The sequence below is a fragment of the Cydia fagiglandana genome, chromosome 4 (genome assembly GCF_963556715.1).
Source record: "Cydia fagiglandana chromosome 4, ilCydFagi1.1, whole genome shotgun sequence".
NCBI lineage: Eukaryota > Metazoa > Arthropoda > Insecta > Lepidoptera > Tortricidae > Cydia > Cydia fagiglandana.
Window position 1 is genome coordinate 2,553,557 of NC_085935.1, and position 26,515 is coordinate 2,580,071.

At 37.0% G+C, this 26,515-nt stretch overlaps 1 protein-coding gene across 1 annotated transcript in view; it reads left to right on the plus strand.

Moving 5' to 3' along the window:
• LOC134664110 (dual specificity tyrosine-phosphorylation-regulated kinase 2) overlaps window positions 1–20,119 on the plus strand; it is an 80,007-nt gene extending 59,888 nt beyond the window's left edge. The window contains exon 10 of the mRNA XM_063520698.1: window positions 19,818–20,119. Within this exon, the coding sequence (XP_063376768.1) occupies window positions 19,818–20,004 (187 nt within the window). The 3' untranslated portion in view covers window positions 20,005–20,119. The remainder of the gene's footprint in view (window positions 1–19,817) is intronic.
• The last annotated feature ends 6,396 nt before the right edge of the window (window positions 20,120–26,515 follow it).

Genomic DNA, 26,515 nt, shown 5'->3' on the forward strand with positions numbered 1-26,515 from the left:
CATAACACTATATTCTTGTGAACTTAATGCATATATAATACCTATTTAAAACTTTCGCGTTATGAACACATATTAACTCACTTTTATAGACGGTTCCATCGCGAATTTATTTTATTACTTTTATTTACCGACATTTCGACACAGGTTTCACCTAATGTAATATACTATATTATGTAACTACCTATTGCTTATGATTTATGATCAATATTATCCAATTTTAAATATTAAATAACTGTACGTTTAGCAGCAAACTTAACCCATTTCACACACACGCCATATCGGTAATATCTGGAGCATGTAATGTCATATGGCGTTCGCCAGATATGGCATCGTTCTATTATTGCTATCTGAATTATGTAACGACTTAGTTCCCATTTAAAGGAGTATTTGTATTTTTGAAATGTTAACCCTTTGACTGACATCATTGGTAAATTAGATTTATCTGAGAAGCTAAGTAAATATTAAATCATAAGTAATCTACAACGGACCTATCGCGAATTTAATTTAAATTCGAAAACTTTAAACTGTCGGGTAAATCTGAAAATGGACACTTATTTTATGGAATTAACGGTGATTTTCGGAATTACCCGAATACACCTTACCTTTTCTGATATTCTGACGTTTCGACGCAGGTTACACTGATCTTGCTCGTCGTAGATAAGAAGACAATTTTTTGACGACTGGTCTGGCCTAGTGGGTGGTGACCCTGCCTGCGAAGCCGATGGTCCTGGGTTCGAATCCCGGCAAGGGCATTTATCTGTGTGATGAAAACAAATATTTGTTCCCGAGCTATGGGTGTTTTCTATGTATATAAGTATGTATTTATCTTTAAAAGTATGTACATATATCGTCGCCTAGCACCCATAGCACAGAATAAAAAATAGTACACGCCTGACCATAGTAGGTACAAGCTTTGCTTAGTTTGGGACTAGGTTGATCTGTGTAAGATGTCCCCCTAATATTTATTTATTTATTTAATTACATTTTAAAAGCTAAAACAAAGCTAACTGAATATGGACGTAGGTAGATATTGAATTTTTATTTTCATAATTTTCAATTTCTTATAAATCTTATAATGAATTTCAATTTAATGGTGCTTTTAGAGTTTGTATTAAATCCGGTACATAGATTAAACTAAGCCATTGACCACCATTACGATAGACTAATCACCAGCCTATGTAGCCGCAGGCCCGCGGTCAAAGGGTTACATTATATAACCGTTACGTAATGTGAACTTTGCGGGCAAGCTTTAAATGGACGCTACGCAGATGGCCGCTAAGTACACTTAGATTGAAACTGCCGCCTTTTATACGCATTACATTACTGCAAAGATTCGTAAATTGTGTAAGATGTGTAAAGTGTATGGCGTCTAACAGGCGTATTCTGATTTTAATAACAGGTTATGAATTAGATCTGGAGTAATTATGGATCTGATATGTCAAAAGTGACGTTTATGGTTGAAGAAACGTCACTTTTGACACTGACAGATCAGATCCACACCTAATCCTGATCTAATTCATTGCCTGTTATTAAAATCAGAATACGCCTGTAAAAAAGTCCTGCGTCGAATTTGACAACAGCTGATATAGAGCGTGCTGTACGATAAGGGACTTAGAGGGCCTGCTAAGTATCTTGTGGCCTGAATCGGAAACATGTGGACATGTACATTGCCAAAGCAATAAGTGCTACCATCTACCGTTCTCGTCGGTTCGTTTCCTTGTGCATAGTAGGTTCTGCCATCTTGTGAGCTACATCGGTAGCATAAACGACACATTTACGCCTCGCGCCAAAAATCTGACGGTTCCTATGCGGCCCCCTATAGTTACTCATGGTTCATGCACGGGGCCTATAGGGTAACTCTGGCCTGGACTATGCAATATAAAACCGGACCCCTGCCTAATATATAATGGCAATGGCCTGCCTAATTACTTATTTATTTACCCCCTTATTCATAAACGTTTACTAAAGTTGACAAGCCGATAATAATCGTTTGTCCTTTTCCAACGTATTGGTATGATGGAAAGGGACAAACGATTATTATCGGCTTCTCAACTTTAGTAAAAGTTTATGAATAAGGGGGTTAAACTTTATTGCACAATGTATAAATGGCGGACTTAATGCCTAAAGGCATTCTCTACCGGTCAACCATAGGGCTAAACAGAGATGTAATAAAAATGGTGGAAAAAGAAAAGTGAGGGAAAATAATTTGGATTTAATTACTTATTATTTTTAACTCTATTTTGGATTTCACGGGTCTATTAATCCCGGTTTTTTGATAGGCTTGCGTGGGGATATAGATCCAACACGTAGAGGCCATTTGGAGAGCTTTAATGTCATGTAGAACTGTTAATTAGTTACTTGTTATTATTACACCTATTTAATGTTATTCTTTAACTTTAAATATATTAATATTTGTAATGCAAAAACAAAATATACAACTAAACCTATTACAAATTAAAACGTATAGTTACCTAAACCTATTTAATTGGTTAAGGCCAATAAACTCCAGGCCCCGAATGGCCTTAACGAACGTGTTTAGAGTACTTTCTAAGTAATGTGTAGAGGCTCGTTATATAAAGTGGAAATCAAACGTATTAAAGAAGAATCAGGAAATTGGTATTGGCTTGATCTCTGTTTATGTGTACGGGCAAAGAGAATAGATAGTATAGAGGGCTATTGCCAAAGTAAATTTTGTAGTCACGGTACATTTACTGCCATCTATCGACACACGATTAAAACTTAAAATAAAATTGAAAATGTATAAATTAATCAAAATATGTTTACGGATTTTTAATTTTTATTGTTCCATACTGACCCATGTTCTTTCACTGATATGTGTTAAAATTGTTAAATATCAAACGATGTCGTCAACGCCATCTAGCCGAGAATAGGCCAAAGGTATGGCGCCATCTATTCGAGAACGACTTTTTCTTGATTTCCGAGGCACCTTTTTTTTTCTTAGACTTTTATTATCTTATGCAGGTAAATGCAGGGACGGATTTGCATCTACAGAATAAGTACCTATATAAGTAGTGTAATTCGCCAATAACTGGCCACTTTTAGTAACTGTGCGATCAGTATAAAATGTAGGTCAAAAACGAATCCCATAACTCACTAGAATGATGTTGACATACGCACATAATTATGAGTGAGCATTACCATCAGCTATTTACCATTCTGAAAAACGAACCTATATCTTAATCCAGATACATAGCAACTAAAATATATTCAATAAAAGAAAAACAACTGTCACCTTAAAATTGTCTATGAAGTTAACCAAACAAAATGTAATCTGCGTTTTCGAAAATGTATAACGCGCTAATTGCTACTCTATCCCAAGGTGTTAAAGTGTTCTTTGGCGTGGCTCTTGTTTGACAGTAGCATGAAAGGTCGTGACAGTAAATTTGCCGTGAACGTGGCAATAAAAACAAAACTTTCGCTGGCAGTTCACACCTTTTTGTCGGCTTCGTCGCGGTGCAGGACTAAAAACGGTTGGTGCACTGACTGTGGATGTGGACTGTTAAACCACTTGTGAAGCACTCCACGACCGAATGCGAGTTACGCTAACTGGGACTATTTTCACAATTAAAGATAGATAGATCTGGGAGACCGACCTTTGCTTGGAAAACATAAAACCACAAAAATGCGCGTTTTCCCAGAGATAAGACCTAGCTAGATAGATTTTTTGACCCCGAAAACCCCCTATGTAGCAAATATCATCGAAATGGTTAAGGCCGTTTCCGAGATCCCCAAAATATATAAACAAGAATTGCTCGTTTAAAGGTTTTAGATAGGTAGATAAATTTATCGATTGTCAACAAAGATTTTCGGCCTTCTTTGTTATTCTGCCGCACTGATTAGTACATACTCGTACAGAGGCTTGTGCAATGAAGAATTGAAGAATTGAAGCGCTGGTGGCCTAGCGGTAAGAGCGTGCGACTTGCAATCCGGAGGTCGCGGGTTCAAACCCCGGCTTGTACCAATGAGTTTTTCGGAACTTATGTACGAAATATCATTTGATATTTACTAGTCGCTTTTCGGTGAAGGAAAACATCGTGAGGAAACCGGACTAATCCCAATAAGGCCTAGTTTCCCCTCTGGGTTGCAAGGTCAGATGGCAGTCGCTTTCGTAAAAACTAGTGCCTACGTCAAATCATGGGATAAGTTGTCAAGCGGACCCCACATATGCCAGGCTCCTATGTGAGCCGTGGCAAAATGCCGGGATAACGCGAGGAAGAAGAAGAGGCTTGTGCAATGAAGATAATAGTAGATAATGTGGCTGCTACATAATGAAAGGCATGGAACACGAGTGAGGGCTTATGAAACTTTATATCTATGGTAACGGACCGTTACCGATATAACTCTATGGGCCCGATTTGGATTATGAAATAGACATCTATTATTAGATACGATAACGAGATACGAGACACCAAGATACGATAACGATATGTTTAAGATCTAACCTGTCAAATTTGACATTTGCGCGATTCTGGAGATACTCTTGAACGATTTCCACAGGATATGACTTAGAGATCTAATTCACATCTAATAGATATCTTACTCTACCTAACGTCAAAGTGACATTGGTTGCCCGAATTGCGCTGCAAAACAGAACTAGTTGATATCTAAACTATAACGTATCTAGAATGGATCTAGTACGTGTCGTCTCTCGTGAATATCTTGAAGTTCGAATACGGCAGTATGTTAATAAAAGAGGGACGGGTAGTCTATCTCGTCGCGAGATACTGTCGCACCAATCATGTGCTAGCCCGGCTGGTGCAATCAGTTATAGTCTGTGGCCGCGAGTAGGAACCGGACATGTCAAGCGGCACATCGGGGCTGGAACCGATGCTTCCATCGATACAATGATGATCGCTCGGAAACGGATCATTAACCATTTATAGGTAATTAACCTTCGCACGCGAGCCTATTTAGGTAAACTAGGCTTACAATTGAATTACCTAAAATAATCCCATGACGCACTTTAGGTATGCACACCTGAAATAGGGGATTATCCATTAATTACGTCACACGAATTTCTAGATTTTTTGACCCCTCCCCACCTGGTGTGACGTCACATTTTAGGCAATTTCGTTTTCAACGAAATCGGCAATACTAAATCGGCATTATTTTTTTTATAAAATTTTAGGTAAAAGAAATATTAGTAATTTTATAACACAAAACCAACTAGGAACGAAAATTACCTAGGTACTTCCAAAACCTCATCATTTAAATGTACAGCAAATAAAAAAAATATAAATTAATTTTCGGTTACTAATGAATAGTGGTGAAGTTAATATGACGTCACAATGGTTGTGAGGCCCCCCTCCCCCATGTCACAACATGTCACATTTTCTTGACCCTCCCTCCCCCTAAACGTGTGACGTAATTAATGGATGACCCCTAGTAGATTGTGTCACAAGGGAGCAACATTACATATTTACATAGTTAATATAGGTACATTGTATCTTGAACAAAGCGAAAAATGCTACAATGGAATCCCGAGCGTAGCAAGGGATTCTTAAATAGAATCCCGAGAAGAATAGTGAGGGAATCAGTGTTAACGCCTAAGGTGGAAATTATTATACCATGTAACACATATTGCTTTTCACACCACCAATGCGGAAATATTGTGTTTTAAAATACATATTATTTAAGTTAAAAAAGTAGGTATGCAAAAAAAGTGTAGAAGTCTTAGAACAGAAAAGTGCCACTTTGATCCCTTCTAGCAGGGAAGAAAAAAGCTTTTTTCAGAATAGATAATGTGTAAATACGATTACCGACTTAATATGGTGATTGGGGAACTATTTAATCTCATTAGCTTTTAGTTCTGCTCTTAACTTCTTCCGTATTGTAGAAGTCATTAGCTGTCATGAAAATAACGACTAATTACTTAATGTACTAAAATAATGACTATCGTTGTCAATCATTGTCATCCTAATCATCATTCATTGTCAACTGCTGTCAAACATTGTTAAAATCATCATCATATTATACTCGGAGCAGGTACCTATATCGTTTGACAGTGACAAAAGTTTGTTGTCACGGCACCGAACTAGCATGACTTTACCCCTTTGTAATAAGGCTTATAAATGTTAAATTACTTAACTGTGTACATGAGTCGGCAAAACGAAGTCGTTCGGAATGTGAAAACGGGTAATCGGTCACATCTCCACGGCACGCACTCCCGCGCATCGACGTTACATAAAACGATCGCCGGCGCTGCAGACGCGACGCGCAAAAATATAATGCGCAGACGCGACAGACTATAGTCCGTTCGAAAACGTACCCGAAAATGGTCATAATGATGACAATGATTATCCTGGCTGATTTAGATGCCAACGACTTGCTCTTCTGGAGTTGGCATTTTGGGCACACCAGGTACAGTCGGTTCCCTAACATACCTAAGTATTCACTTTTCTATACAATTTATATGGCAACTTTGGTTGGGGCACCGACCATATATAATTGAGATTCGCTTTTTGTCGAGTTCACTGCCAGGTGCAGACTCAAAATCGCTGGCTCTATCATGTAAGAGGCGCCGCCGTTCGAGCTCTTATCTCATTGTCAGTCGTGTATAATAAATAAATAAAATAAAATAAAAATAAAAGTGTACTATAGGTAATTAAGTTTTGCCACTCTGCGACGTTACTCTACGCGCACTCTATGTCGGATTGTTACGTCATCGTGAGTTTAACCTTTCACTGCGTTCTTCAATCATCACTCGCGGTTTACTGCGGCCTCTGCGGCCGGGCCTCTGAGGCCTCTTTCCTTATCCGACTCGGCACTCTTCTAATCTTTAATGTCATATTCTGACTGGGACAGCAGCATTGCAGCAACGGGATACGAGCGATGTCACTGTCAATCTCCTTAATAAAATGCTCCAACAGCGACAGCAATCCGGCAACGTCAGCAACACATTTTATCAAGAAAATTAACAGTGACCACGCCCAGTTTCCGCTGCTGTAACGCTGCTTTAAGTGCTCTAGCAACGCTACTGCAGTGACAATCTAAATATAACCTTTAGGCTCACGATCCGGTGGAAAAAGTGACACGTTTGTGTAATAATAGGCTCTATAGATGTTGGTTGTTGTCGTGTTGTCACGACTGTTACACTTGAATTGATTATCATCACATCAACATCAAGCAAGCAAAATGGTCGAATATCGAATACGATAATCGACCCAGTGCCGTGCGAAGGGGTGTACCCTTGTTTTGCCGACAAACTTTTCATCGAATATTATTTCATCGACAACGATTCATCGAAAGGTTAGTACTAGTAATATTGTTTAGCGTTATTTTGTTTCATATACTATTTATTTCAATTTTTCTTACTGCGTAGAAATACTATTCATTGAATATTACTTGATCGCTGATTCGTTTCAAATTATTTTAATTGGCACAACTACTAAACATTGCAATTCATTTGTTCGACGTATTGCTTTAATACATTTTTATATGCCGTACTACTCATTTATACATTTTTCTGGTGTAACAATTTTAGGTTTAGGTTAGGTTAGAAATGCGACCCCACACAGAAACGAACGGCTATCTAAGTCGGTTTAGGTTAGGTTAGAACTGCAACCCCACACAGAAACGAACGGCTTTAAAAGTAGGTTTAGGTTAGGTTAGAACTGCGACCCCACACAGAAACGAACGGCTTTCAAAGTGGGTTTAGGTTAGGTTAGAACTGTGACCCCACACAGAAACGAACGGCTTCAAAGTGGGTTTAGGTTAGGTTAGAACTGAGCCCACACAGAAACGAACGGCTTTCAAAGTAGGTTTATGTTAGGTTAGAACTGCGACCCCACACAGAAAGGAACGGCTTTAAAAGTAGGTTTAGGTTAGGTTAGAACTGCGACCCCACACAGAAACGAACGGCTTTCAAAGTGGGTTTAGGTTAGGTTAGAACTGCGACCCCACACAGAAACGAACGGCTTCAAAGTGGGTTTAGGTTAGGTTAGAACTGCGAGCCCACACAGAAACGAACGGCTTTCAAAGTGGGTTTAGGTTAGGTTAGAACTGCGACCCCACACAGAAACGAACGGCTTCAAAGTGGGTTTAGGTTAGGTTAGAACTGCGACCCCACACAGAAACGAACGGCTTTAAAAGTAGGTTTAGGTTAGGTTAGAACTGCGACCCCACACAGAAACGAACGGCTTTCAAAGTGGGTTTAGGTTAGGTTAGAACTGCGACCCCACACAGAAACGAACGGCTTCAAAGTGGGTTTAGGTTAGGTTAGAACTGCGACCCCACACAAAAACGAACGGCTTTCAAAGTAGGTTTATGTTAGGTTAGAACTGCGAACCCACACAAAAACGAACGGCTTTTAAAGTAGGTTTAGGTTAGGTTAAAACTGCGACTCCACACAGACACGAACGGCTATCAAAGTAGGTTTAGGTTAGGTTAGAACTGCGACCCCACACAGAAACGAACGTCTTTCAAAGTGGGTTTAGGTTAGGTTAGAACTGCGACCCCACACACAAACGCACGGCTATCAAAGTCAAATATTACATTTTGAAATAATTTTATGCGTAATAAATTGTATTAAATGCAATCCAAAATGAAATAAGAAAACCCGTAAAGAAATACCACGATATAAACTATATACGAAATAACTCGAGTGCCAATTAAAAGTCCTAGATTTAAATTTACTAGTATCAATTCTTCGACGCAATGACTTGTCGATGAAATGAAAATACTTGAAACGTTGTCTTCGAAATAACATTCGATGAAATGTCTGTCGGCAATTCAAGGGTAAACCGTGCGAAGGTACTGTACAGTCATCTGCAATAATATGTTTCACAACGAAGGCCGCAAAAATATCTGACAAGATCGTATTTGTAGAGCCATAAGACCGTGTCACATATGTTTGCGGCATTCGAAGAGTAACATATTATTGCACGTGACTATACTAGATTAAAGGCCTATACTACGAATGGTAGTTAGTAATATTAGTACCTACTAATAAAATAAATTAAAACATAATATATCAACTGTACCAGGCAGTGAAAAACAAATGTATTAAAGCAATCACAACACAGAAAAGCAAAAATAATCTCTTATGTACACGAAAGTTAAGGATCACAGGAACCTAATTTCTGATTATCCAAACCTCGACGTAGTTTTCGGAAGTTTCTAAACCGTGGACATTTGTACCTATTACCGATTATTAACTTTTGGTTAAGTATCATCAGCCGTGAAAGTGCATGCCGAATTTATCAATGAATTCATTCGTAATTGCTCCATTCAATTTCGCAGCTCACTGTATATAAAAGACGAATATGAACAACACATCTGTGTCAAACAAAACCCTAAAATCTAAATTAGATACTCATCACATGTATGTAATACTCCAAATATACATACATAATAACGGACGGTATAAAATTGGAATCATAAAAACCGGTATGCAAGTACACTAAAGAAATATGTTTACACTTTTGCACCTTAACTTTTAAAATAAGGCGGAAAATGTACCTAAACATATCTTTGACGTCGATTGTAGGAACTTACCTAAATTTTGGAAAAAACCCGCAAGGTATTTTGTCAACTCGCAACTTTTCAAAGCACGCATAACGCAATCTCTAATGTTTTCCTCATCTATATTAACTTTTTTAATGTTTTGCCATTTACCTTATTTAATTGTGTTTATGTGCATTTAAATCACAGTTACAGAAACGTGATCTCTTAGGGTCAAAAAGTAGGAAACGTTTGCAGTGGCTATTTATTGTGCAATAGTCCAAGTAGGTATACGCTTACCAAATGACGGTACACTTTCACCCTTACCCTTTCCCTGGAACTGTATTCCTGATGCCACACAAGCGTTCGCCTCTTGGAAACCAATAGTGTCCCTCCCGGCGAAAATAACATGGATAGGTATTTCATTTACACATAGCCGCCGCCATTTTGATTTTTGTTTTTGTATGCTAAATTTTAGCGCGTTCTGTATTAGAAATTTTCTCCATGCAAATAGCTAAAAAATACTCGTACATATACAGGCCTAAGAAGATAGCAAATGACTCAACCTATCCGCCATTTTAATTTGGCAAACGATGTACCAAACACCCTGTATGTAGTGGCAAAAACTAGTGGGTAATATTTTTATTAATTCAATTGGTTTGTGTAATGTTATTCTTCCTCGCGTTATCCTGGTATTTTGCCATAGCTCATGGGAGCGTGGGGTCCGCTTCACAACTAACACACACTTGACTTGACAATTAATTTGTGTAATGTTGTCATGTATGTACTTAATATAGATTTATTTAATTTATATAGTAGTGTCGGCTCGATTCGGAAAATGAATTAGATTTCTATTAGACTTCAACAAGTTACCATACGGATAATTTAAAGATATTTGTAAGATAGATATGTCAAATTTGACGTTTCCGCGATTCTTGACGTCCTCTTGAACGACTTCGACAAGTTATAACTTAGATATCCAAGTCACATCTAGTCGATATCTAATGTAGATCTAGTTGATCTCTAAATCGTCTCAAGATCTTGTGATTATCTCGAATCCGAATAGGCCTGTGAGTCTACTTTAAAAATTACAAATAAATAAAATTACGATAATTAGACGTGTTCATCAAGTAAGTTACACTAGCAAGCTTCCGAAGAACCAGTGTAGTGTCAGCGATGGGAGTAACTTCACGATCCGGTTTTACTCTCCGTCAGTATCGCATGTACTTGTACGGTCATTACGGCTATTATGGCTGTTACAACTGTTACGGCTGTTACGAGTGACCATCTACGGCGGTGACAGGTTCGATCCCGGTTCGATAACAGCGCTATTGTAAATCAATGTAGGTGAAATAGATCCGGCTGTCTCAAAATATACTATAAGATTCATAGTTAAAAGAACAGCTCTTTAAGCTATACTTTCTGGACCATTTATTACACATTTACAATGCAATTTTATTAACAAAATGCAATTAAATTTTTCAAGTAAATTAATAGTCTTTCAACCACATGATTGTGACGTTGAAAGTTTACATAAATAATACAGATGGCAATATATGTATTGATACCGTTGAGCTGATGATGGAGCAAGAATATAGAGAATGGATCTCTTATAAGGGTCTTATAAGGGTAAGGGGTCTTTTAAGGGTTTACTAGAAGTAGTTAAACCCTTTTAGATAGATCGAGGATCATGATTTGATTCATTCATTCGTTTTAAAAATTTAAACTACAGTCGACAAAAAATAAGTGTATTTTTGTAAATAATTTCCGATTTTTAAAGTGATATGGGGGCTGAGTTTCTACTTCCACTTTTGTGAAATAGAATAGAGAGGTTATAATATTATGAGTCAAATAAACAATACCTACACTCTACAGATTTTATGATTTCACGTACCTGAACAGATCTTACTAGCATCAAGTCATGTCGACTTTTCGTGATTTTCTATTTTACATAACATGAGACGCGATATTATGTATTTGTACAATATTTACTGTGACAACGTGTCATCAAATAAGTACGTGCACGCATTTCCCGTTGGCCACAGTGGATCTATATTTTCAGTATCAGCATCAGGGTGTGTTTTTTGGTATTTTGACCAGACATAAATTACGAGTAATTTATATATTTCTGCCAATCGCTATAGCAATTAGGCACTTCGCGGCGGGTCCAAAACTCTTTGTAATAATTTGATATTATTTATATTACCCTTTTTACATACTTCTTGTGCTTAAAATGTCTTGAGTAGGTATGTACTTACGATTGTCACCAACTCGCTAAATACTCTTAGGCCCACTTGCACCATTCCACTAACCCGGGGTTAACCGATTAAACCAGGAGTTGCCATGGTTAGCCATACAATTTGACATTAGGTTAACGGTTTAACCGCTCAACCCCGGGATAGTGAGATGGTGCAAGTGGGCCTTAAGGGTTAGCAGAGTGATAGAGAGTGACGGATCTTAAATCCGCATTTACTCAACTAATAGAGCTAAAATGACCTTACACACATTTGTAAGACTAAAATACACTCAAGCCAAAGAAAACGGGTCACTTATTATGTAGAATTCTACTGAAAGTTACCTGTTTTCTTTCCTCTTGAGTGCACCTGCTAAAAATTGTGTTCATAACACATATTTTCTAAAGGCTTCTGCAAACCTTGCGATTTTAGATAATTGCCAATTATAAGTAGGAGCAACGAATTTGATCGATGAAAAGTATCGTAAATCATGAGATAAATCTGTGACGTTTGTAGAAGCCATAAGGGCGTTTACTAGTGGGTCATCGACCAATCACCCGTCACTTACTTTTTAGGGTTCCGTACCCAAAGGGTAAAACGGGACCCTGTTACTAAGACTCTGCTGTCCGTCCGTCCGTCCGTCCGTCTGTCATCAGGCTGTATCTCACGAACCGTGATAGATAGACAGTTGAAATTTTTACAGATGATGTATTTCTGTTGCCGCTATAACTATAACAACAAATACTAAAAACAGAATAAAATAAAGATTTAAGTGGGGCTCCCATACAACAAACGCGATTTTTGACCGAAGCTAAGCAACGCCGGGCGGGGTCAGTACTTGGATGGGTGACCGCTTTTTTGCCTTTATTTGCATTATGGTACGGAACCCTTCGTGCGCGAGTCCGACTCGCACTTGCCCGGTTTTTTTACGTAGTTATACTCTTTGAAAGGGAACGTTAAAGGAGACTGATAACCGGTCATGCTAGCCTACTGTTCTTAGCACCGACTGTACAACTTTCTCTCACGCTCGAAAGGTCAAGCCGGGACGATATGACATAAGTACGCCTCACTGAGAAACGTATCTGCAGATCATTGCTACAAAAAGGTCATATTAACATATGAGCTTCATTGTCACATACGACTTTATCAATTTTAGTGCGCTGTAGAGGAATTCGCATATGATGTTGGCATGAATAAACGTAATTTGCGAATTACAATTTAAGTGTTCTGTATGTGTAAAATGAACTTTCTTTACAATTAAAACTTATATTATATAATGAATTAAGTAATGTATGCTAAGAGGACGCCGCTTCGTCTGTTTATTTCCATATACATAAATAATAACTTTTTTTAATATGAATAATTTATAGTTTTCATATTTTTTAATGTCACACTGCTCTTTCATTTTGATATTTAATGGCCTTCAACGATTTTGCAAAAGATATTGCGCTGGTATTATAGTGTTTAAAACGGTCTAGTTTTATAATGTCAGATAGTGATAGCATTTCATAGAGATGGTATCTAGCCTGACTTTTAAATTGTTACAAAACCTTTAAGTTGTTACAGAAAACACTGGTATAGAAAAATTTTGAATACTCAAAATTAAACACCAAGACTATCAGGCGTATTCGGGAAACGAGATAATTGCAAGATTAGAGATGAACTAGAGATTTTTAGGATCTACAATAGATATCGACTAGATGCGACTTGGATATCTAAGTCATAACTTGGGGAAATCGTTCAAGAGAGCGTCCAGAATCGCGGAAACGTCAAATTCGACATATCTACCTTACGAATATCTTTAATTTATCCATATCGTAACTTCTTGATGTCTAATAGATATTTAATTCATTTTCCGAATCGAGCCGTCAGTGTCTACTCATATTTCTCTCAAGATACAATTTAACAAATGTACCCAGGTATGAAGAAAAGACACGTTAATTATTTAAATCTTTAAATGCATTTAAATACCGCACAAAATTGTATTTCAATTTTGCCTTTTCTAATAAACATTTATTTTACAAATACACTTTCTGATTTTACAAATACACTTTCTATCTGTAAGTATAACTATTACGCTTTTACTGAACTGTGACGCAAAGTTATGTTTAAATAAGGACAAAGTTTTATACTTTTACGGTACCTAAATAAAATACCTCCACATTAGCAACTATGTGGATCATGTCATGTGTACGCACCTACACTACGTAAGTTTAAGTTGCGATATCTTGCTGTCGGCACATTTAAACAATCTTTCCGTTTCATTTAAATTTTATATCACCATAAAGCTGCCTCCACAATTGTGTGAATCAGGGCGTCTCATCTCAACCTTTCCAATGAACTCAAGTGTTGGGTCAACATCACGTAGGTACTTACTAAGGCTGATTCTGGTTCAACAATTTGATAAGGTTTTGATTTCATTTTGATACGACTCGTGAAAACAGGGGACCTCTTTTTTTCCTGGCTTCCCTGCAATTTTGCACAAGGTGAATTTGCCAATGTCGGTGTTGACTTTCACACGTGAGTAGGGTTACCAGATGACAGGAATTGGCCTTTTGTCAGGAATGGGGACGGAACACGACAATGTCAGGAATTTTATGAATTGATAGCGTTTTTTATAAAGTACCTTTTTAGTTAAATTAATACAAATAATAAATTTAATAAAACTCAAATTAATAAAACGCGGCTATCGGCTCAATCGGGGTGCGGGGGCTCATTGCTAACGGCTAGACCGAGCCCTAGACCTAGAAAAATATGAATGTCAGGAAATTTAATCGGAAATCAGGAATTTTGTCAGGAAGTTCTAAATTTGTAGGTATCTGGTAAACCTACACGTGAGGAGAATATTCGGTATAATAATTTTGTATTTTCATGGACTAATAATATTAAGTAGTCTAATATCGTTCGAGAAAAGAGCCCATGGGTCACGGTATCATAATAACATGTAAATGGGGTTGGCAACTCTCAAAGGTTTGCATAGATGGCGCCATCATAACTTGCCCCTTTTTCTATGTGATTTGGTTTAAAGGGCTGGTATCCAGGGTATTAAAAAAACAATATCTTGACACAATTCTAGGGATTGACAGGGCAAGCTATGATGGCGCCATCTGCTAAAAACTTCCACCGGCCAACCCCATTGTAAACCATATCATGTTTTTAATACCAAATCGGCCTCAAAATCGGTCGATGAAGCTTTGGACTGAGATCTCAGTGTGATTTCATTAAACATACATTTATCTGTTTATTTCACGTAATGATTTACGTAATTACGATGAGGCCGGTAAAAAGGGCTTAGTTGGGTAACCAATCATGGAAATCAAATTATGCTAATTTACTTAATTAGTTAATTACATATTATCATTTATGTAGCATGTAAAGCGGTTATGTGCGTCAATAGAGATTTTCTTTCAAAAATTACCGTTTGTTTTGTGCAGTCAGTATCAAAAATAGCTGATTAGACTACGCGCCATAAGTGTGTATAGGTACAATCAACCAATTTGATTCTTAGGCCACTATAAAACCATACCAAAATGCATCAATTAGTTTATCTTCTACGACAGTGTACTGATGTGACTGACACTGATACTGTGTGTGTGTGTGTGTGTGACCGTGTGTTGAGTGATGTACTGATGATCTACTGTTTCTCTTTCCTCACATGGCCTTATCTTATTCTGTATACGAGCAGGTACAACATACCCATATAGGCAACGTTACTCAACGAACATTATTCAAACCGCTAAACATACAATCAGCCGCGTGTATCATTACATTCATTACTCGCCATTCATAACTAATTCGGCCATTAGATCACAAGCGCGCGCTAACACCCTCTTATTAATGCACATATTATTTACATTTAATTGCACACGTATGTTTAACCGTTTTGACGTGAACCGAGGCATTATAATAAGTAGTTTCAATCTGTTTCTGTTTACAAGTTTAAAGTTTCTGATGTTGGGTGCCCTGAAAACCAGCGCTGTGTCTTACAGACACTGCTTATGCTGAGCGGCATCCTATTTGGTGTACGTTTCTTTATTTAACTTGATGTTGTACCTAATGTATGTTTTTACCGCAAATAAATATTTTCTATTTCTAAGGTTTATTTTTAAGGTTCCGTCCCCAAAGGGTAAAACGGGACCCTATTACTAAGACTTCGCTGTCCGTCCGTCCGTCCGTCCGTCCGTCTGTCCGTCCGTCTGTCACCAGGCGGTATCTCACGAACCGTGATAGCTAGACAGTTGAAATTTTCACAGATGATGTATTTCTGTTGACGCTATAACAACAAATACTAAAAACAGAATAAAATAAAGATTTAAATGGGGCTCCCATACAACAAACGTGATTTTTGACCAAAGTTAAGCAACGTCGGGCGTGGTCAGTACTTGGATGGGTAACCGTTTTTTGTTTCCTTTTTTTTGCATTATGGTACGGAACCCTTCGTGCGCGAGTCCGACTCGCACTTGCCCGGTTTTTTTTAAATAAAACGGTATGTAAGTCTTTCACTAAGCATAGTAAAGCCACACGTTGGTAAGTAATTGGTAGATTAAGGAATAGATAGTCGCGAAGGGTCTCCAAAGTGACAGTGGTCGCCTTGGGCTACATTTGGTGAATGCCCGGTGGTGGTTTCGGATGTGGGCAGACATAGAAACATTTAGAGTTGGATTTAGTGGGTATGGTACAAGTATCCCAATCAAACCTTTTTGTACAGTCAACTGTACAAATGTGGGTGTACAAATCATCTCAAAAATATGTCCCATGACTCTTATGTCAGTGAATTAAGAACTTATGGGATATATTTTTGAGTAAGAAGATCATACATAACATATATGTGTATACATCATTTACATAAGATATATTTGTTTCGTTGTATTTATGCATTTTATGAATCATTAATAACTAAAAAAACGTTAAATAACGCAAAAAAGGCGGACTTAATACCAATGGCACTCTCTTGCAGCTGTTTTTGTTATAGGCGATTTAGTTAGGCGAATTAGTATCTCAAACTTGTCTAGCGTTAAATGTGGATATTAAGTCTATAAAATAAAACCCACCTGTCACCACGTGCACATAAATCTTCGAGACATTCGACACACGCTCTGTCATACACCACATACATGTATGTTTACCGTGACAGGATGTAGAGCAAAAACTGTTTTAGATAAAACACACCTGCCCAACAGATTGGGAAATATATGGTCAGTAAGTACAGATAAATTACATTGCTATTTGGTAATTGTCAGTTTTTTATACAATTCATTTTCTTATTGCAAATACAATAATGTCCACAATACATTTAAAATACGCCGCCGCTTTATGATTATTTCCATAGAATATAAAAAAATTTTAACACACACCTCGTCAAAGGATTTGTCACCAAGAAAATATTTTTTGTAAATTAAGGGGTCAAATTAAAAGTTTTTAACGGCTCCTAACGGACAAGGTACATCTGTACCTTTAATAAAATAAAGAAACTATTTGATACTCTCGGTTCGATTCGGGAAATGAATAAGATATGCACTAGATATGAAATAGTAAAGATATGTGACGTTCCACGGTAAAAGGTACCTTTATGGCGGCTGGCGCTTACGTCGCATAGCGCCGCAATAATATTGGAGCGACGTTAATAATCGTAAGGGCCAACCGCCATAAGGATAAGGTACCTACGTTTATCCGTGGTACGTCACATATCTTTACTATATCGTATCTAGTTAACCTCTAATTCACTTTTCGATTCGCGCCGGCTCTGAAATTCGACGAAACATGGACGAAACACGTTTCAACTGTGTTTGATATGTGGAAATGTTTATTAGCTACTCGTGTATACACAGCACACAGGTATTGTTTGTCTCGGTGTAAATTGGTTAAGTAAACTCAAATATTTTTCTATTATTTTCACCTGTCTAGCCTCTGTTACTGCATTCTTATATCTTTGCTCTGTCTGATCTCCAATTAAATTACTTATTACATTAATTTCAAACGGCTTGTGGTTTCTATATTGTAAATATTTCTTAATTAACGGTGATACGTAGTTTATTAGACTCGAAGCAAGAGAAACAGTATGGGGTATCCCTTACCCCATCTTACCTTACCTACTTATGGTAGTACCTATTCATACTCCAACTTCTTTGACTTGCTTGTCTTGTCGCGCTTCTAATTACCATAAATAATGCCTTGTACATAATTTGAGTATCTGGAATGACTCAGAGATTAAATTGTGTCTTAATTAAACATCGGGTTTTCCGGTAGCTTTAGGTATGTCGAAGTATATGGATCAGAGTTGTGGAGCACTTCATTTTTATGGAACAAACTCCGTTTCCTAAAATTACCTACTATTCTATAAAATTAAAGTTCTACGAGCGAAAACGTCTGCATTTATGTAAAAGTTGCGACATCGCGATAACCCTTCTCCGAATTGCGGCGAAGTTCGTATTATTGAGTGGATTCCTTTATATTTGCTTCTGTTGCAATCGTTGCAAGCTACGAGTACACTAGTGCAATTTGGACTGCATAAGCGCAGACAATCGAGGAAACAGAGTACACACTCGATATATTGGTAATCCATTTTAAAGGGATATATATATAACGGATTAGTATAAATAAATAAGATTTATAACCGAAATGAAATGAAATGAAAAATTTATTGATAACAATTGTTACATGTCATTTTTTATCATATAAGTAAGTACTAGTATTTGTCTAGTATATTAATGTGCATATACCTGTAAACACAATCCAAATTATATAAATATAAATAAAATTAATTGTTAAAATTAGCAATATAGATGCCTAAATTATTATTAACAATGAGAAATGTAGTCTACTTATATAGTAATATACAAATGTCACGCCTGTAGGTATTAGTTATCTTATAATTAGTTATCTAACTAAAAACTATTATGAACATAAGCATGATCTCTAGTATCATCCTGTAATTCCGTCAATAGTATGTATTTATCGGTTATTAGGTCGTATTACTAATACATAACACTTAACAATTGTATACAGACGTTTCCATTGATTTTCAGTGAATATGCATTTGCAGCTCCTAAGATCTAGGCTATCTTTGGCCTTCATTTAATCGGATCTAGAAAGCGACTCTGTGAATAAAAATATAATCAATAATAAGATAACGAAACAACGTTTTTTAATCATAATACTGCCGGCCTAGCCAAGGTTACAATCGCTATCGCTTCGACAGCGAAAAGCATGATGTCTCTCTATCACTCTTCCATATTAGTGTGACAGTGACAGTTGCGTTTCGATCGCTACGGAGCGTAAGCGATTGGCATCTTGGCTACGCGGCCTGGTATGCAAATAAAGGACTTATCTTATTCAAGATAAAGATGGAGCGAGAGACAAAGACCCAATCAATCAACTATTAATAATATACTCTCAAGAGAACGCTCTGTTTTTGCAATAGTAATCGAGCGATGGGCTGAAAAGATGGCTTTTTGTATGAAACACATTGTTGAGGTATGTGTCAATAGGCACTAATCTTAAGCATTAACCGCTTTGGTTCTCAAACTTGCGATATCGGGCCAAGGTTAGCCTCAATAGGGGAGGAGAATTGCAATAAGGCCTTCAGTGTGACAGTTGTTTATACTTTAAACAGTTTAGCTGTCCATCAATACTTTAATAGTGTCTTGTGGAGTGCCTCTATGCTTTATTGTTTGAAACAGTGACACGTGGAGTATGCTTTTAACTACCCACGATTGTTTCAAACAAGGAGTGTGTTGATCAATGTTTAGATTATTGCTTTTCGCAAAGTTATTATAAACTACTTAACATACTTCTAATTGAAGTACACCTAAATGTGCTTAGATCAATCGCATGAGTAATTCTGTTATAATTAATATGTTATGACAGAAGAGATTGTAGGCTAAATGTAAACATAAATGTATTAGGATTGTAGGTTCCCCTAAATCTACTGCATGTCATAACAATGTCAAAACCATAAAATTGTATAATTTTAATGCCGCTGGAAGGCCTCCTTAAACTAGTGTCAACAAACCAACATGTCCCACATCTGAAGATTAAATACCGCTGCGCTCCAGGAAGACCAGGACCGCTTCTTTTACACAACAGTGGTTTCCCGACTAACATATTTGACCATTGTTTCAGATGGGACCCAAAGCGCCGCATCACCCCGAACGAAGCCTCTCGGCACGAGTTCGTGACGGGCTGCACGCTGGGCTCGACGGCCTCGGGCGCGCTCGCGCTGCCCCGGCTCGCGCCGCCGCGGCCCGCGCGCGCGCTGCTGCACAGCCAGTCGGCGGGCGACGTGGCGGCCATGCTGGGCCGCGCGTGACCGCACGCCGAGCTCGTCGTCAGCCAGAGCCACACGCAGCTCGACCAAGGTCTCACCCAGGTGGTCAATCTATAGTTAGTCTTGAGAATTAGATGGGATTGTTCCTAAACTTTAGGAGGAGATTGGTTTGATATACGCGAAGCTTGAAGACGCTCAAGTGGTGGCGACTAGCGCGGTGCCCATTTTAAAGAGAACAAACTATATCGTAGAATACGTAATTCGGTCTGTACCTAAATTGTGAATGAAAAATGATCTCCAAAACTTAATTTTTAGGAACAACATACTCATAGTTTAAAATATAATCAATGTATGAATGTTATTAGTACACTCAATATTTTAAATATAGTACTTGAGTGTAGGTACTGAGTTGATCTGATTCGGAAATTAGCGTAGACGCTGTAAGGTAAATTCGGGCAAATCTGTCTGCGGGAAATTCTGTATATGAGCGCTATTTTCAAACAATAATATACGTTTATTATGTTCTGGCAAGCTAGTTTAGTCAATAGAAAAAGGCGGAAAATATTAAAAATGTAGGCGCGAAGGGTCGCTCTCGTATGTTATGATTTTTTAAATTACGCGACTTTTTCTACAGACAAAATCGGGTTGCTAGAGTGTACCTAAATGTTACTGGCAAAGGCGAATATATTTTAAAGTATTGCAATAGCTAATTGAGATTGAACTGCACTCAGATGCAAATATAGCAACATTGCGACACTTCCCACAACCAGAGACCAATATATAATAACGAATGATACTAAGGTCAACGGAGTGAAGACCGGCATACGTTTATTGCAGGGAGGACTTGCATCATAGGGCAAGAACTTTCGTATTTTTATACGTACGTCATTCAGATAGTCAGATAGGAAGAGCTTCATTCCTTCTGTTCTACCGACCTTCTGTAAGTGGAGTACTTATGTGTATGTAAATGCAAGTATTATGACTCCTCTACACGATGGGCCAACGCCGGCCACACCAAGGGACGCATTTATGCGTTAGAGGGAACAAGTGATATTGTTATCTCATTTTACCGCATAGCTGCGTCCCTAGGAGTGGCCGGCGTTGGCCCATCGTGTAGAGGAGCCATTAAAAGCGTCGAAAGACGTTTTTTCCACTTATGACCTTAATCAAGATTGCGTTCTTGCAAAATACTTACTTACTTACTTCCTTACTTACTTAGGGTCGGTTGCACCAATGAACTGTCTGTCACCGTTAAAGCGTTCGCTAAATTTATTTGTATGGGAAACTTCATAGTTTTCATATTTCCCTGCTGTTTGACGTTAATCAGTCTCTTAAATGTGCAGTTGGGGTTTAATAGTGTAACTTTTGGCGTGCCCACAAATGGTTAGAATTGCGTTAAAACTTGGACTGCCCGGTTTACTTGATCTCCTTTAGAATACGACCGGGAAATCGCTAAGATTAGGAGGATTTCTATATAGAAGGATAGTCTTTATTATTGACTCATCTGTGCAGAGCTTACGTGTTGAAATCCACTGCGTTTGACCTGAAATATGATTCAGTTTTAATACTTTGATAACTGAGTTTAATTTGGGATATTGCAAGCGGGCTTAATGATATAAAGTAGGATGGCTGTTATTGGTATGCTAGTTATTTGCCAGCTTATATATCTAGAGTCGGGCAAAGCTAACTGAAAACCATTTGCAATGTCAGTGTGGTAATTAATGTCATCATTAATGTCAAATTTCTATGAAAAAAGAATTAACGTTTACAGTGACAATCCCATACTTTGTTCTATCAAATTCTAAAGCTCTGGTTTCCTGGGATAGCGGTGCTGCAACACAGCGGCCGTCTCCATACAAAATACTACGACATTCATATTTAACCGTATTATTTTGTATGGAGACTGCCGCTATATGACGGCACCGCTATCAAAACCTAGGCTAGGAAAACCGGGCTTTAGTAATTCAATTAATTAATTTAATCATAACTTTACTTTTAGTATTTAATTATCTGACTAAGTAGTTCTTTTACGGGTTGGTCTCGGACTGTCTAGAACACAAAATAACTAGTGTAATATTTTGCCTATATCCGTCTTAGTCTACATCGCAAACGGTCTAGAACACAAAATGACTACAATTATTTAGACCTTTATTTACCTACATTTCGTCGGTTTATCTTTACGTTAGCGATGTCGGCTGCCGCTGCCGCGGGGCTCCTATTTCTGTGCGGTTTGGCCTTCGGCCATTAAAAGATAACTAACGAACCTAACCTACCTATATTTGGTCATTTTGTGTTCTAGACCGTTTGCGATGTAGACTAAAAGAGATATAGGCAAAATATTACACTAGTCATTTTGTGTTCTAGACAGTCCGAGATCAAAGTTCTTTTACATATTGGGCACTCAACCCAAATTACCAACTTTCAATTGCGCAGATGACGGTCATCTCTCAAGACGTAACCTCTGACATGCAAATACTCGCGCATGCGTAACAAGCGCCGCCATTCACAAAACACATGGATCATCCTAATTATGTAACCAATGCCGTAATTTAAGTACACCATAAATGTTAATTTATAAACGAATTATGACCTTATTTGTAAAACTTAAGGTGTATAATTGAATGAAACGTAGTTTCTTTAATTGTATATTTGATTATCATATGTTACTTTGACCTAAAGATGTTGGAATGAAGCAAATGATTATGTGAGGTAAGATATTCTTATTTGCTTCATATCTTATACAGATTTGTAATGTTACCGATTAGCATTTTATTGAGCGTGACTGTATGTTTCCACTATACCAGCCATTCTCAAAGTGTGTTCCGCAGAACCCTAGGGTTCCGCAAAGCCTCTGTTGGGGTTCCGCGAAAATACTTGTAATAATAAGAAAAAAACCAGCTCTTGTATAGGTACATCTGGTCGACTGTGATGAACGAAAATATTTCATTTGGGGCTCCGTCAAATATTTCGCTTTCCAAAAGGATTCCGTCACCAAAAAAGTTTGAGAACCGCTGCACTATACTGTTTTAAACATATAAATATTAAATATATTCATGACAAGTATAAATAACAGTAAATTGTTAAATTAAAAAACGTATTTAACTGATTTGCAAAACCGAAGTGATCCCATAAGTGTTCCGTAAACAAAGTTTTGTACGGAACACTAAAAAACGTAGAGTAGATCACTGCTGCCAAATGAGGAAGTCACTGACTCAGATGACTTGAAAAGGGTCTTAGCTTATAATATTTGGAACAAAAATCATAGTAAATCAACCAAAATATGGATGAAAAAATGACATAACTACGTAGATAAATTCGTCGAATAAAATAGCTATCTGGATTTGTACACTTGCAGCTGGTAAAGTAAATACAAACATACGAAACATTCTACGAGATGGAATCTAATTAACACAGTTCAATTTGATAGATTGATTCGTTCTAGTGATCGGGTAATTAAACTAATGGATTTAATTTAAATTATAATATTTGTGCCAAATTGATCAAATACTCATTCATTTAGTTATTTAGTTTGGCAATATGACACGCGATCGATGATCGAATAAAAATTAACTGAATACAGCATACATTAAGGTATTTAATATTTTCTCTAATCTAATCTATCGCATGAATCCAAAGAAAGAGTGTCTGCTTATTAATAAGTAAACACTTGTATGCCACCACATTCTTTAAAAAGTTGTTTCTTTTGTACCAAAAATACTATGACGGGAGTATATCAATAATTCTAGTTAGTCAAAAAAATAATTTATTTCATAATAGAATTGCTTACATTTTTATTTAACTTTAGAGTGGTTCGAAGATGTTATGTTGCAACGAATTATAGGTGTAAAATCTCGACTGAAATATAGTACAAGCCGGTATACGTCCCAATTTCCATATCAGGATCGGGTCCTTACGACGATAGATCATTTAATCGCCATCTGGTACAAATACTTTCAACTTAGCTGCTTTTGCAGTACAATATAGAGCTGGTCACAATTTGACAAGTCAACTGGCAACATTGTTACAAAATGGCGTACATTTGGCGCAGTGTTGCCAGGTATTACACATTTTCTGATTACGATTCAGAGGGCCTACTGCGAAAAACGGAAATCGAAATTTCGTTATCTGTTGTAGAGGGGTAGGTCCTCTGAAGTCACAGTATTAGATTAGTCTGCTTAGTATCCAATTTAATATTTATTTTATTTATTTATTATTTATTTTATATGCTCCTAAGGCCCACGGTCCTACTTATAGTATTTCTTCAGTTCGATGAAATTTAAACCATATTCAATTGGAACAGAGTTGCATTTCTTTTGTATCGCTAAATTTTCAAACATAAAAATCAACTCTATTCCCTGTACTATAGGTTCAAATTTCAGTGGCAAATTTTGGGTTTTATGAAAAATCCAACAAACAAATGATTGTATGGCCGGGCCTTAGGAGGATATGCAATATCCAATTTATTGTTAAAAACCATTCCGTTGTAATGATTTGTTATGTTATATTATATTAATTTATTCTGAATTGGATTGGATACATGTATTATTAGGCTAAATAAACATTTACCTAGTTGCTGTGAGTAATTGTAACTAACCAGTTAAGGCCTCTTGACTACGGACAAAATACGATTCATATTATATTATTAATATGAATAAATGCGTTAGAATTTCTGTAACTCAGTCTAGTTAGACTATCTTAAACAATCCGGTTAATTCTCTTAGTTAAGGGCAGAGCACACCGGCTGCGTGTGCTTAGACGTGCTCGTGCGGTAACATGTTGGGGCTGCGCACGCAAACGTTACGCAAGCGGTGGGCCGTCTCTCTCGAGGATCTTTGGGCCTACCGGAACCACGTTGGACGTGTTGCTCTCCTGTCACATTTATGTACAAATTTACAAGTGCGACAGAGAGGCAACATTTCGAACGTGGTTCGCGGTAAGCCCTATGTATCATGAACACGCCTGTGCACATGCACGTGTACACACACGCACCGTGTGTGCAGAGGCCTTAATAACGAGGATATGAAACCTAGTTTCACAGGAAAGGCAGTTTTTAAATTTTATTGTTTTACCACTTAAGTGACGCTAGGGTAGTCCTTTAGTTTTTGTGCCAAGTTGATGCTTCCTCTATAGAGTTTTTACTTTCACACGATTTTACTTATAACAGTAAATAAACGTGTAGTTATACAACTTATACATTAAGATAAGTTATAAGTTATGTTAAATGTTATGATAATCTGATTTTGTAAAATCGAGTTGTTAGAGAACTTGTAGACGATGTGATAAATGTTAAAATATGTTATAGATATAATAATGATTATAAAATCATTGAGCTTCTATATTTATTTTAAAATCCGCTTAACTTGTGAAGTGGCGCTTTTTTTTTAAAGAAATGGCCTCGACTTGTATTAGAATGTATTTATTGTATTGTTATATTGTACGGGGCGGTTTAGCTGCCTCAATTACAGAACCATTTTGTGGCTCTGGTATAAAAAAAATAGATACTAAATTTAACCGCGTCGATCTTCATCATTTTACTAAATGTCTTACTTAAATATTATTACATCTATCAATTTGAAATATTATATCATATTACACAAAATGTGTCGTCACATTAAACATTATGTATTTTACTAATAATTCTTGTTTAATCTATATCGTTTGACTCATCTATATAAAATACTTAATATACTTACTGAGTCAAACAATATAGACAATGTATCTGATTAATGTCAACTTCTCAAAGAGAGAAAGCAACTTTTTTGTAACTTCTCATCATTAATAAGATGTTAGATATGTATTTAAAATGCAGATAATATTGATTTGCGATAGCAGAGTACTAAAGTTACTATAATTTATCAAGAATTTTACTTTCAAAGGTTTGATCGTAATTTGTTGTGAATATCATTTAGTTATTTGTGATTGTATTGTGCTAGAGTTCAAATATTAAGACTTATTACGGACCTAAGCTGGACCAAATCTTGGGCCGTTATTTATAGGTGCGTCCAGATTCCCTAAATGCGTTCGCGAGTCGCTCGCGTGTTACACGCGCGCCACTAATGCGCCACACATTCGCTGCCAACACGCGTGCAGCGCGCGAGCGACACATGCGTGGCGCATTCGACCCATCTGGACGCACCTTATCGTAGTTTGTACGCGACGCCTCATATTTTACACTTATTACATCAAGTCATACTTTTCACTACAGTGCTGACTATTCATAAGTTTCATAACTTCAATTATTATGAGAATTTGATTCATTCAAAATATTATTTCGTTTCGTAAGAATTTTATACACGGTGTAACATGAGGAAACCGAATAATTTTAACTACGCATTTCTGAGGTCAAAAGAAGTAAAAAATTTTATATGAGTTTAGGTCAATTTCACCAAAAAGAAAAATTTTTTTTTGTTTTGTTTTTTCAATTTTTTAAACGTATTTGTACATAAAAAATAAATGTTATTGGTAAACTTTTTCATTAAAAAAAATTTTTCTTTTTGGTGAAATTGACCTAATTTCACCAAAAAGAAAAATTTTTTTTTGTTTTGTTTTTTCA